The sequence below is a fragment of the Sarcophilus harrisii genome, chromosome 2 (assembly GCF_902635505.1).
Source record: "Sarcophilus harrisii chromosome 2, mSarHar1.11, whole genome shotgun sequence".
Taxonomy (NCBI): Eukaryota; Metazoa; Chordata; class Mammalia; order Dasyuromorphia; family Dasyuridae; genus Sarcophilus; species Sarcophilus harrisii.
The window spans coordinates 594,029,166-594,043,537 of NC_045427.1; the positions used below are offsets into that span (position 1 = coordinate 594,029,166).

General features: G+C 35.4%; 1 protein-coding gene across 2 annotated transcripts in view; it reads left to right on the top strand.

Moving 5' to 3' along the window:
• The first annotated feature begins 10 nt into the window (after window positions 1-10).
• PARG (poly(ADP-ribose) glycohydrolase) overlaps window positions 11-14,372 on the top strand; it is a 116,987-nt gene continuing 102,625 nt past the window's right edge. Inside the window, exons 1-3 of one of the 2 annotated variants that reach the window (XM_023494628.2) lie at window positions 11-579; window positions 2,474-2,537; window positions 6,256-7,233. In XM_023494628.2, coding sequence (XP_023350396.1) covers window positions 327-579; window positions 2,474-2,537; window positions 6,256-7,233 — 1,295 coding nt within the window. In that variant the 5' untranslated portion in view covers window positions 11-326. The remainder of the gene's footprint in view (window positions 580-2,473; window positions 2,538-6,255; window positions 7,234-14,372) is intronic. The other variant, XM_012540194.3, reaches the window with a different exon arrangement.

Consider the following 14,372-nt stretch of genomic DNA (forward strand, 5'->3'; position numbering starts at 1 on the left):
GCGGCGCGGAAGCCGGAAGTACTTGACGGCAGCAGTTCCGTAGGCGCAAAAGTGAAGGCGTCCGAAGTGGTCGCTGCTGCTTCTGCTGAGGGGTCGGGAACTGTTGTGGGAAGAGAAGAGAAACGCAAAGCTCTTGGTGCCCTGGGAGGAGTGAGAGAGTCACTTAAAGAGGTGAAGAGGGTGCGAGGACAGAGGCGCAGGAGAGGGCATGGTGTGGTGGGGGAGAGCCGGCCGCCCGCCCCCACCCGCCATCGCCCCTCTCCGGCCGGGTGAATGAGGCTCTCCGTCCGGGCTTGCCCGGGGGCTGCGCGCCGCGGGACCCCAGCATGAGTGCGGGCCCCGGCTGCAAACCCTGCAGGAAGCGAGCCCGCTGCGGCGCCTCTAAATCGCCGCCGCCCGCCTCCTCCGGGCCCCTGAGCCAGTCCGGAGGAAAGAGACAGGTGTCGGCCCCTGAGGCCGGCCCGGGGCAGCCCGTCCTGTTCCCTCTTTGGCCGAGGACGCCGTCGTCTTCATCCGTCGGCTCCCCGGGACCAACAGCGTCTGGGCCACACGGCGTCTGCGGCAAGTTGGGGAACAAAGGTGGGTGCCCCGCGCCCCGGGCCCAGGACCTTCTTTTCCCGCGTCGTTCCGACATGTTTAGGGGATTCGGCGGAGGGCGAGCCGGCTCCGTTTCGGGCTGACGCCGGGTTCCCCTCTGCCCTCTCGAGGTCGTTTCTTAATGATGAAAGACCTCGAGATGAAGGAAGAGATTTCTGGGCTTTCACTGGACAGATTCAGGAGGGAATTCCCTTTTTGTCCTCATCTTTGGGAATGTGGCTTCACTCGGTCAGGGAATGCCGTTAGGATGAGAGGAAAACATTTAGCTGATGTTTTGCATTCACAACCAGCTCCAGGAAGGCTCCTGCAATTTTTGTGTAGTTGAAACTTATTTTCTAACCCGCGAAACCCCAAGGAAAGAATGACACTAAGGTCGGGGCTAGTTCAAGTGTGTAGCTTGTCCTTATTTTTTTTTTTTTTTTTTTTTTTTTTTTTTTGCTGAGGCAATTGGGATTAAGTGATTTGCCCAGGGTCACACAGCCAGGAAATGTTAAGTGTCTGAAGCTGGATTTGAACTCCGGTCCTCCTGACTTCAGAGCTGGTGCTCTATCCACTGTGTCACCTACCTGCCTCATCCTTATTTTTTATAAATTGTTCGGTCTCTGAGAATCACTTGTTGGCAGGAAAACAAAGGGCTGGGAACCTTTCATTGTAGTTGGGAATGTGAAAGTAAATGAAACAATAATCAAAATTTTCTATAAAGAAGAACATGAGGTTCTTTATGACTTAAAATTACCTTTAGATGCAGTGTACTCTTCCTTTATCTCAATAGCTCTTTATTTTCCAATTTCCTGTAAAGATAGTTTCCAACATTTCATTTTTGTAAGATTTTGAGCTCCAAGTTTTTTTTTTTCTTCTCCTTTACCTAAGATAGCAAGCAATTTGATGTTATGCCTATTTTTTTTTTAAAGAGATTATTCAATATATGTACATGAGATAAGGGAAGCAGCTTTTTTTTTTTTTTAATAATGTTGCTTATGTCATTCTTTCAGGGTATGATTGTTACCAAAGGCATAGAAATTTGGCTGTTGATTTTGCTGTTTATGATATAGTAAAAGACACAGTAGATCCCTCTTACTGAAAGTCTCAAATTCAAACTATCTTTTACTGTTGCATAATCAAGTAGACTGTAAACTCCAAAGATTCAGCAGCTATTTTTCATTTTTGTCTTTATGTTCCCAAAGTTTACAAGATATAGTGAAGTATAATGAGTAAGAAGACCATGGCTTAAGTTCTGTCTCCATCCCCATAACTTGGTTGCCATGGGCAAGTTGCTTAATTAACTCTTGATGTCCAGCAATTAAGTTTCAGGAAAGAAGTAGAACTGTGATTGTGAGAGGAGTTTCTATACCAGAAGTTTCCTATACTGGTAGAAATATTGATCTGGACCAAGACTAATCTCCAGTACTTAATACAGTACCTTACTTACAGTAGTTTGTAAATGTTTGTTGGAATGAATTAAATCTTCATCTACCCTTTTTTTTTTTTTTGTTTGCCAAATGACAAAATGCTTAATAAACAATTATATATGCCTGTCTGAAGATGTTGATATCTGTACAGCATCCATTATCAAATTTTCTTAAATTGAACTTTCCCCTCCATGTTGTTTTATTTGATTTCTATAGCAACTTGTTAAGTACTTAGTTATGACTATATCCTTTTTGTACAAGACAAAACAGTTTCAGAAAGATTAAATGATTTACTCATGGTGAAACAGCTGTTGGTAAAGATTTGAACTGAGGTCTCTTCTGATTAGGTTCAGCTGGATCATGCTGCGATGATCATCTTTAAAAAGTACATTGTATCTACTGTTAATATGAGTTATGGCTTAGACCAATTACGAGATATATAAATTAATGCCTAATCTTTTTTCTAGCTTTCAAACAAAAGACAATTACCAATTGGGTGGACACTAAAGAATTCAACACAGGGTCAAAAAGGTATGTGATTTTTATTGTGAACTAGATTAAAAGAATAAATCTTTAGTAATAAGATAGGAAAATTTCAAGAGATGTAGTTTCTGGATAATTCATAATTTTATTAATTATGATTAGTAGATAATGAATAAAATGATCATTTGGCTTTCTCTTGTACCCAAGAATCTCCTCAGGCTTATATGTCCTTAAAAGAGTTGGGGTTTCCTGACAGGTAGAAATGAACAATTAATCAGAGAATAAATCTTAAAATGAAAGGTAGACCTATTCTAATGAAGAACTGGAAGACTTTGATCACTTTTACTCCTAGATATACAGACCCACCCTCAGCTTCCTACAATCTAGACAAAGTAATTTTTATACTTTACCCTATAATCTACTCCTCAGGCTTGTCTGAGTAGAACACAAAGGGCTGGAATTTACCCAGAATTGTATTTTTTTTGTAAGATTATCTAGTTGGATAAGGTAAGAATTTCCCCTAGCTAAGGTGGGATAAGTAAGTGGGGTAGAACTTTTTGGTCCAGGTCAGAAATTTCCTTAAGAGACTGGACTTTGAGTGAAGAAATAGAAAGGAAAAAACTTGCATCTCCCCAGGTTAATTGGACACTTTATATTATATATAATGTATAATATGTGATATGTGATTTATATCATAATAATTTTGTTACAGGTAAAATAAATGAACTTTATAGGATTAAATATGTATATACTGAATAAATACATATTGAGCACATATATCATAATAAAAGTTTTCTTTGTCATTGTTCCTGCTGCTGTTCCTCCCTGAGTGCCCTTTTTTTTTTTTTCTCCATCATCTATACACTAATAGTTCCTACTGGAAGTCATACTAATCCTAGTTCAAAGAATACCTTAAAATTGCTTTAAATTTACTTTCTTCACAAATACTTTTTTGGCAGCTATATCCCACAGTGGTCTGAAGGTTTCTTGTAGGCAACTGAGGGGAGGAGAGGGAGCAGTGAATAGAACCTTGGGCCTGAAGTCAGGAAGGTCAAAGTTCAAATTTGACCCCAAGACTATGATTACTAGCTATGTGATTGGGTAAGTCATTTTGCTTCTGCTTGCCTCAGTTTCCTCAACTATAAAATGAGGATATAAATAGCATTTATTTCCCAGGCTTGTTGTAAGGTTCAAATCAGATAATGTTTATAAGGCAGTTAGTACAGTGTTTGACACATATAACAGGCACTTATTATTTATTTCTGTCCTTTCTTCTCTCTGTCCTTAGACAGGAGATGCTCTTGGGGAACAAGTTTAGTTTAGGACTACATCTCATCATTGGTTATTTATTGTATTAACCAATCAGCTTTAACAGATAAGTATCTGCTAATAACCTTTCTATATAGGAGATCTTGTTTTGTCTGAGAATATGGAAAGAAGATATACTTTCCTAACCCCTTTCTTGCTCCCCCCTCCATTTCCAGTCTTATCAGTTACTCTAATATTCCAGTAGATCCAGTAAGATCTTCCAGTTGGTTGGGGGCAAAAGGCCAGAATCAGATTGCCAGTAGGAAGAATATCCATCCAAGAGTATTCATTCTTTTAGGCTAAAATTATTTCTTAGAGGAGAGGTAATATGAATGATGGAGCTGGATAAACATGCAAGTTGACAAGAGCCCAGCTCAGTTATATAGCTATAGCTGTTTTCTTTTCACTCCATTTAGTTTGATAGCGTATTCCTCTGATTATCTTTCTACATATATTTGTGTGTGTCTCTAATTATTTTGACCACTTTTGTAATATTTATGTATCTCCTTTAGAGAACATGTCCTTGTTGTCAACTTGTATCACTAACACTTTAAAAAATATTAAGTAACTAAAACATACAAAGGTGCATAATAGATATTGTGGAAGATAGCAGTAAATAGTAAAATATTAGTGAGGTCTTTACCTCAAGCAATTTACAAATCTATTTAATTGCAACCATGTAAGTTAGCACTAGATTATAAATATATTAATTTTGTTCCGGTTTTTTGTTTATTAGATTGTAAGTTCCTTGTGATAAGGCATTATGCTTTATGCCTAAAGTATGATATTATCTCTAATGAAGGGGAAGGCACCATAGTGGGTACTCCAAAAATAATTTTTTTAAAACTTTTTTTTTTTGAAGGGACAGGGCATTTGGGATTAAGTAACTTGTCCTGGGTCACATAGCTAGCAAGTGTTAAGTGTTTGAGACAGAATTTGAACTTAGATACTTCCAACTTAAGGGCTGATGCTATATATACTGTGCCATCTAGCTGCCCCAGAAATAATTAATTATCAGTAAATACAGACCTTACTCTTTTTTTTTTTTTTTTTTTTTTTTTTTTTTATTTAATAGCCTTTTATTTACAGGATATATACATGGGTAACTTTACAGCATTAACAATTGCCAAACCTCTTGTTCTAATTTTTCACCTCTTACCCCCCCCCCCCCTCCCCTAGATGGCAGGATGACCAGTAGATGTTAAATATATTAAAATATAAATTAGCTACACAATAAGTATACCTGACCAAAACGTTATTTTGCTGTAGAAAAAGAATCAGACTCTGAAATATTGTACAATTAGCTTGTGAAGGAAATCAAAAATGCAGGTGTGTATAAATATAGGGATTGGGAATTCAATGTAATGGTTTTTAGTCATCTCCCAGAGTTCTTTTTCTGGGCATAGCTGGTTCAGTTCATTACTGCTCCATTAGAAATGATTTGGTTGATCTCGTTGCTGAGAAGGGCATGATCCATCAGAACTCAGACCTTACTCTTAAAGAGCATAAGAGAAATAAGATATATTTATGAAAATCCATAAAGCAACCTGTGCTATGACAACTGCACAGAATTAACAAAAACAAAATGTGAAAATAGAAAAGAGGAAGAAAAACCTTCTAGATGGTGGTTTAGGTATGAGGGAAGACTTAGATCAAGATCGTTTGAGTTAGGTCTTGAAGGATAGATAAGATTTCAGAAAGGAAATTGGAGAGAGTAAAATGATTGTCCTAGCATTGATTGGTAAAGGATGAAGCTGGGAAAGTAATTATTTGGGGGAATAATAAATTCCTTAAAGTACAGGGAGAGCATCTAAGATTAGGTTAGAAATGTAGGCTGATTCTGGATAATATAAAAAACCTAGAGTATTAGGAGACCTTGACAATTTTTAAGTTAAATTAATGTGATATGAGTTACTGTCAGAAAAGGTAACTTGGATGGATTGGAGGTGAAGAGCCTAATTGAGAACCAATTGATCCAAGATAATATTTGTGTGAAAATTAGGATTTTTTTAATCTAGTTAGAATGATCTGGACTTGATAATTGAGGGTGGAGTCAAACTTGACTGAAGCATCAGGTGTTGATGACTAGAAACATGATAGTGTCTTGAATTCTTGAAGGTTTTTTTAAGTAGTAGTAGTAGCAGCAGCAGCAATAGCAGCAATAGTAGTAGTTTTGATTGTAGTAATTGTGATTGTAGTAGCAGTAGTAATATTTAAATCACTTACAGACTAAGCATTTTCATATAGCTGAATATTTAGAGATTGCTTATTTGGGGGGATAATAAATTCCTTAAAATACAGGGAGAGCATCTAAGATTAGGTTAGAAATGCAATTTAAATTTCTGAGTGAAAATGCAAATTGTAAAAAGTTGAGTTTCTTTTTTGGCCCATTTGTAGATTGTTGATTATTTTATATGAGGTTTTATTTAATTTATGGGTTTTTTTTCCTCCTTTGCAGTTTGCATAGTAAAGATATCATCAAAACAGAAGGATCTAAGATGAGTTCTATACAGAAAGATAATTTTTTCCAACATAACATGGAGAAGTTAGAAAATGTTTCTCAGCTGAGCCATGCTAAGTCATCTCAAGATAAAAATACAAAGCATTTCAACCATCCTCTGACGTTCAGTACCTGTAAGTTGCAAAGTGAAGGAAAACAAAGGGAGCCTTTGGAAGCTGAACCCCAGGAAGTAACTCTCATGGCAGATCAGTTTAGAAATGCTAATGTGGATCAATCACCCCAAAGTGATGATCAAATTCATCTAGATTGTGAAGAAGATAGAGACAATCGGCAGCTCTTACTGACACCTGTAAAGATGGCAAATTCTAAGCAGCCTATGAAAGATGTACAACTAGGAGAGGCCTCAAGCAGCCTGCAGCCCAGTAAGTGTTGCCAGCCTGTCCATGGCACTAGTGCAGGTAGTCAGCAGGAAGAGATAGATGTTGTTCCTGAGAGTCCATTGTCAGATGGTGGTGGTGGTGATGTTTTACCTGATCAGAAAAATGATGAGATGAGCAGACAAGAAAGTCCTGCAGAGTCTCCTCTTGAGAAAGAAAGTGAACCAGAGTCCCCAATGGACGTTGATAATTCTAAGAATAGTTGTCAGGATTCAGAGGCAGATGAAGACACAAGCCCATGTTTTGAAGAACAAGAAGATGGCAATTCCTCTAAAGCAGCAAACAAATCATCAAAATTTCAAACAGGAGAGAATAAAATTGAATGTAAAAAACAGTACTCTACTAGGGTATGTGAAGATAGTGGATCGAGCCTTCAGTTAGAAGGAGTAGAGAGTCCCACTGAAGAGGATCATTTACCCTCCAAATCCCCTACGATTACTGCTCTGAATGTGGAATGCAAAGGTCCCAAGCAAGCTGGGAGAAAGGATTCTAAAATAACAGATCATTTCATGAGACTGCCTAGAGGAGAGGACAAAAGGTAATCTTTCCCATTCCTTATATATTCAGAACTTAGCTCAGTATTGGGAACTTAATAAGTGCTTGTCGACTGACTGAATTCCATGCAGGACATTTTTGTAATTTTATAAGTAAGCTAAACACAATTGTTATGTTGAAATAGAGATACCTTGGTCTTCCAGGTTAGGCCAATTAAATACATTGTCTTAAATTTAAATTCTCACAAAAAAGTAAATTCATTTTGGAAGTTAGATGTTTTTCTCAATATTTATTTATTTTTATTTTTAATGTAAATTAATACACTTAGAAATTAAGTAACCTACATAGGTTTAAATTCTGATGTGTTTGAAAAAAATTAGTCCTATTCATTAAATTGTGTATTGTTCAATTTAATATGTATTTTAATTTTTAAACTTATCCTCTAAAATCGATGTAATCTATAGTTACTATAGGAGACCTGGGAGAATGGTTTGTTAGGGGTTGGTTGTTGTCTTTTGTTCTCAAAAAGGACCGAAGTGACATCATTGTGTTGGGATCAAGGTACACTTTATCCTTCTGGGGTTGATCAGATCAAAATGAGCTTGGAAGATTGTGCTATCAATCAGCCACAAATAGACCATATGAACATTTGGAATTAGGCTATCTCTAAAATTTGTGCATTTCATATTTTCTTTGAACTACTGCAGTACTGTTTTGCTCATAGAGCATAACACCTTCTTTGATGCAGGCATGCCATGCTGGCAGTGTTGTGCCAGTGTCTCCCATATTCACAGTTGATTTGAAAGTTCTTCAGAGAGACTTTGAGAATGTCCTTGTATCATTTCTTTTGACTGCATGTGAATGCTTGCCTTGTGTGAGTTTTCCATAAAATAGTCTTTTAGGCAAATACATGTTTGGCATTCAATCATTGTGGCCTCTTAGATTTGTGCCCTCTGTAGTAGGATTTGAATGCTTGGCAATTCAATCCAAGAAAGTATCTCAGTGGCTGGTGCCTTATCTTGCCAGATGATTTTCAGAATCTTCCTATAACAATTCAAATGGAAGCGATTCAAAATCCTGGCATGATATATTGTTCAGGTTTCACAGGCATATAACAAAATGACTCTGTAGACCTTCAGTTAGATAGGCAGTCTAACATTACTCTTTTCTCGTACTTTCAGAGTGCCGCAAACACTAGAGCTTGCTCTATCAATGCATGCCTCATCTTTATTAGATAGCATTTGCAACTAGTACTGTAGTCAAGGGTTAATAACTTATGGCAGTTGATTGTTTCTCTTTGAGTTCGACACTATTATTATCAGAATGAATAAAATCCTGGACCAGGAGTCAGGAAGATCTAAATTCAAATCTGGTTTGAGGCTAGTTCTATGATCCTGGCCAAGTCACTTAACTGTTCTTATCCTCATTTAGCTTATTTGCCCAAAAGATGGGGTTTGATTCAGTGACCTTTAAGATTCATTCTAGTTTTAAATATGTAATATTGTGATTTGACAATATTCAGCCTTTATCAGGAGGAAACTACTTCTATTTATCAATTCCTTTTAAGACGTGTTCTGCTTCTGGAATATATATGAAGTTAAGGTAGGATTATTTCAACAACTTGTAGGTTTTGTTGTTCAGTCTTTTGTTGTGTATGATTCTTTTTTGCCCCATTTGGGGTTTCCTTGGTAAAGATAATGACTGGAACAGGAAACTGAGACAAACAGGGTTGTAACTTACCCAGGGCTACACAGCTAATACGTCTCAGGCCGAGTTTGAAGTCAGAGAGGTAAGTCTTCCTGACTCCAGGCTTGGTGCTCTATTCACTTGCACCATTTAGCTGACCTATTTTTGCTCAGCACTTATCAAATCTTGGCTTCCAGGTAGTCACTGTATCACAATATAATCCACGTACCTACTGTTTTTTGAACAGCCAACACTTTGTTGCTGACAGGTACAGAGAATGGCTTAGTGGTTCATCAATTTGAACTACTACTACATTTATTCTAGCACAGACTTCTGCTTAGCTTTTGCTGCCCATTTGTGAGGAGATAAAAGGGATGAATGAAGAAGAAAGGGAAGTGGTGGCTAGAAAATTAGGTCATTAGGACTTTTTAGTCCTGCATATGAAGTAGAAAATAACCCTGGCCAGATTTTATCATAGCTTGTCTTTTAAAAAAAAGTTATTTATTTGTAATACAGATTGCTTTATGAATTGAGAGAATGAAAAAACCATGGGAGGGGGAAAAAAAAAACCTAGAAAAAAGAAGTAAGTGTAGTACGTGTTGATTTATATTCAATCTTCATAGGTTGTTTTTTTTTTGGATGCAGATGACATTTTCTGTCCAAAGTCTATTGGGATTGCTTTGGGTCACTGAACCACTGAGAAGAGCTGTCTTTCATAGTTGATAACACATTCTTGCTATTATTACATACAATATATTCCTGGTTCTGCTTGTTTCACTTAGCATCAATTCATGTCAATCTTTCTAGGCTTTTAAAAATTCAGCTTGTTCATCATTTTTAATAGTACAATAATATTACCAAAAGGTGTTCGGTCATTCCCCAAATAATGGGCATCTACTCATTTTCCAGTATTTTGTTACCATGAAAAGAGCTGCTGCAAACATTTTTGCACACGTGGGTCCTTTTCCCCCCTTTATGATTTCCATGGGATGTAGACTCTAATGACACTTACTGAATCAAAGGGTATGTAGTTTGATAGACAGAATTTTGGGTTTAGTTCCAGATTGCTCTCCAAAATGGTTAGCTCATTTCACAACTTCACCCAACAATGGGTTAGCATACCAGTTTTCCCACATTCCCTCCAACATTTATCATTATCTTTTCCTGTCATCTTAGCCAATTTGTGAGAGGTTTGAAGTGGTACTTAAGTGATGTTTTAATTTGCATTTCTCCAATCAAGAGTGATTTAGAACATTTTTTCATATGACTGTAGATGGCTTTAATTTCTTCATCTGAAAATTGTTTACATCCTTTGACCATTTATCAGTTGGGGAATGACTTGAATTTTTTTTTTATTTATTAATTTGACACAGTTCTTTATATATATTAGAAATGAGATCTTTAAAAGGAATAGTGGCTGTTAAAATTTTTATTCCTAGCTTTGTATTTACCTTTTAATATTATTTTAAATTTAATGTAATCAAGCTTGTCCATTTTGCCTTTCATAATGTTTTCTAGTTCTTCTTTGGTCATACATTCTTCCTTTCTCCAAAGATGTGATAGGTAAATTATCCCTTGTTCTCCTTATTTGTTTATGATATCATCCTTTATGCCCAAATTATGTATCCATTTTGACCTTATTTTGGTATGGGATTTGAGATGTAGGACTATGTCAAGTTTCTGACATGTTATTTTCTAGTTTACCTAGCAATTTTTGTCAAATGGTGAGTTCTTATTCCAGAAGCTAGTTTTTTTACTATATTAACGTAAGCCTTGATTATTGTATTGTATGTATCTAATCTATTCCACTGATCCACCACTCTATTTCTTAGCCAGTACTATATGATTTTGATTACTGTTTTAGTTTTAGATTTGGTACCATCTTTGTATTTTTTTAAAATTAATTCCTTGATATTCTTGACCTTTTGTTGTTCCAGATGAATTCTGCTATTGTATTTTCTAGCTTTATAAAGTAATTTTTTGGCAGTTTGATTGGTTTGGCACTGAACAAGTAACACCAATTTAGCCAGAATTCTCATTTTATATTAGTTCAGCCTAGCCATGAACAAATGATATTTTTTGAATTGTTAATATCTGACTTTGTGTGAAAATTGTTTTGTAATTGTGTTCATATAGTTCTTGGGTTTGTCTTGGCAGGTAAACACCCAAATAATTTATTTTGTCTATAGTTATTTTAAATGGAATTTCTCTTCCTGTCTCTTGCTGATGGGTTTTGTCAGTGATATATAGAAATATCGATGAGTTGTGTGAACTTATTTTATGCCCTGCTAAAGCTATGAATTATTTCCAGTAAATTTTTGGATGATTTTTTTTTTTTAGGAGTCTCTGAGTATATCATCATATCATCTGCAAAGAGTGATAGTTTTACTTTATCATTGACTATGCAATCCCTTTTATTTTTTTCTGTTTTCTCATTGCTAAAGTCAGCATTTATGATACAATGTTGAGTAATAGTGGTGATAATGGGCATCATTGTTTCATCCTTGATCTTATAAATATATATAACATATATAAATATATATCTAATAAACATACTGTATATTTATTAACATTAATTTTATACATAACATATATTATATGTAATTATATTTCAATAAATATATAAATATATGTAAATACATATAAATAATGCTTACTGTTGGTTTTAGATAGATACTGCTTATTATTTTAAGGAAAGCTTTATTCCTATGCTCTCTGGTGTTTAAAATAGGAATGGTTGCTGTATTTTGTCAAAAACCTTTTCTGTGTCTTTTGAAATTATCATGTAATTTCTGTTGGTTTTGTTATTGATATGGTCAATTATGGCAATAGTTTTCCTGCTATTGAAGCACCCCTGCATTCCTGATATAAATCCTACTTGGTCATAGTATATTGTCCTGGTGATAAATTGCTGTAATCTCTTTGCCAATATTTTATTTAAATTTTTTGCATTAATATTCGTTAGGGAGATTGGGCTATAATTTTCTTCCTCTCTTTTGGATCTTCCTTGTTTAGGTATCAGTACCATATTTGTGTCATAGAAGGAATTTGGCAGGATTCCTCCATTACCTGATTTTCCAAATAGTTTCCATAGTATTGGAGTTAATTGTTCTTTAAATGTTGGGTAAAGTTCACTTGTGAATCCATCTGACCCTGGAGGTTTTTTCTTAGAGAGTTCATTAATGGTTTATTGAATTTCTTTTTCTAAAATGAGATTATTTAGGTAATTTACTTTCTCCAGTTAATATGGACAATTTATATTTTTGTAAATATTCATCCATTTTGGTGAGATTTTCTGCCCATACAATTGGGCAAATTAATTAATTTTGTTTCATTGGTGGTCAGTTCATCCTTTTCATTTTTGATGCTAGTGATTTGGTTTTTTCTTTAGTTTCAATTTTATTAATCTCTCCTTTGAGTTTCAAAATTTCTAATTTGGTATTTAATTAGGGGTATTAAATTTTTTCTTTTTCTAGCTTTTTTAGTTGCAGGCCCAATTCACTGACTTCCCTCTTTCTCTCCTTTATTCATGTATATTCATGTAGAGATAGAAAATTTCCCCTATGAACTGCTTTAGCTGCATCCCATAGGTATTGCTATGTTGTCTTATTGTCATTCTCTTGGATGAAATTATGGATTGTTTCTCTGATTTGTTGTTTAACCCAGTAATTTTTTAGAATTAAATTATTTAATTTCCATTTGGTTTTTAATGTATCTTTCCCTGCCCCTTTATTGATTATAATTTTTATTGCATTGTTGACTGAAAAGAAACATTTACTATTTCTGCCTTTCTGCATTTGATTGTGAGGCTTTTATGGCCTAATACAGGGTCAGTTTTTGTGTGGGTGCCATGTACTATGGAGAAAAAAGTGTATTCCTTTCTGTCCCTATTCAGTTTTCTCCAGAGGTCTATCATATCTAGGTTTTCTAGGATTCTATTAACCTCCCTTGTTTCTTTTTTGTTTATTTTGTGGTTAGAATTTTCTTATTCTGAGAAGGGAAGATTGCGGTCCCCCAGTAATATAGTTTTGCTTTCTGTTTTTTCCTGTAACTGGTTTAAAATCTTCTGTAGAAATTTGCCTGCTCTATACTTGGTACATATACATTTAGTATGGTTGCTATTTCATTGTTTACAGTACCTTCTTATCAAGATGTACTTTCCTTCCTTATCTCTTTTAATTAGATCTATTTTTACTTTTTATTTTATCTGAGATCAGAATTGCTACCCCTGCTTTTTTTTTTTAATTGTAGCTAAAGCATAATAAATTCTGTTCCAGTCTTACCTTTATTCTTTATGTCTCATTGTCAGATGTGTTTCTTGTAAACAACATTGCAGAATTCTGTTTTTTAATCCACTCTGCTATTTGCTTCCCTTTTATGAGAGAGTTTATCCCATTCACATTAACAGTTATTATGATTAATAGCTCTGTATTTCCCTCCATTCTATTTTCTTTCCTGTGTATACTTTTGTTCTTTTTACCCTGTCCTTAGTCATGTTTTTTTTTACCCACCCCACCCACTACCTTACCTTCTACCACCTCTCCCCCTTCTCTTACTAGTTTTTTTTTTTTTTTTTTGATCCATCTCACTCACTGCCTTATCATCTATCATCCCTTATCTTTTACCCTAGTATTTCTGCTCTGTCTGTCTTTCTCTTTGTCTTTGTCTCTCCCCCCCCTCTCTCCCCCCCCCCCCATCCTACCCATCCCTTTTTCTTTCCTCTTTTTACTCCTACTTCTTTGTAGGAGTTAGATAAATTTCTATGCCCAACTGAATGATTAAGTTATTTCCTCTTAGAACTCAAAATGATGAGATCAAGCTTCAGACAATGTTCATCTCACTTTTCTTTCCCCTTCTATTATTGTAGGTCTTTTGTGCCTCTTCATGTAAACTAATTGTCCCATTTTTTTTTCTCGAGATTGTAGTTCTGAAGTTTCATAACTATGTTCCTTGGGGTTTTCCTTGTAGGATCTTTTTCCAGAGATAATTCATGGATTCTTTCAATGAGTATTTCCTTGTCTGCTTCTAGAACATTGGGGCAGTTTTCCTTAATGATCTCTTGAAGAATGCTATCCAGACTCTTTTTTTTTTTTTTTTTTTTTTTTTTTTTTTTTTTTTTTTTTGATCTTGGCCTTCAGATAGGGCAATAATTTTTAAATCGTCTCTTCTAGATCTATTTTTCAGGTTAGCTTTTTGTCCAATGAAGTATTTCACATTTTCTTCCATTTTTTGTTGTTGTTGTTCTTGACAGATTCTTGCTCTCATATAATCATTAGCTTCTGTTTGCTTCGTTGTAGTTTTAAATGTGTGATTTTCTTCAGTTAACTTTTATATTTCCTATTCCATTTGGTTAGTTTACTTTTGAAGGTTTTGTTTGTTTGTTTTGTTTTGTTTTTTGCATTTGGCCAATTGCATTTTTTAAGGAATTGTTTTCTGCAGACATTTTTTTCCCTTTTCCAAACTGTTGACTCTTTCATGCATACCTCTCATTTCTTT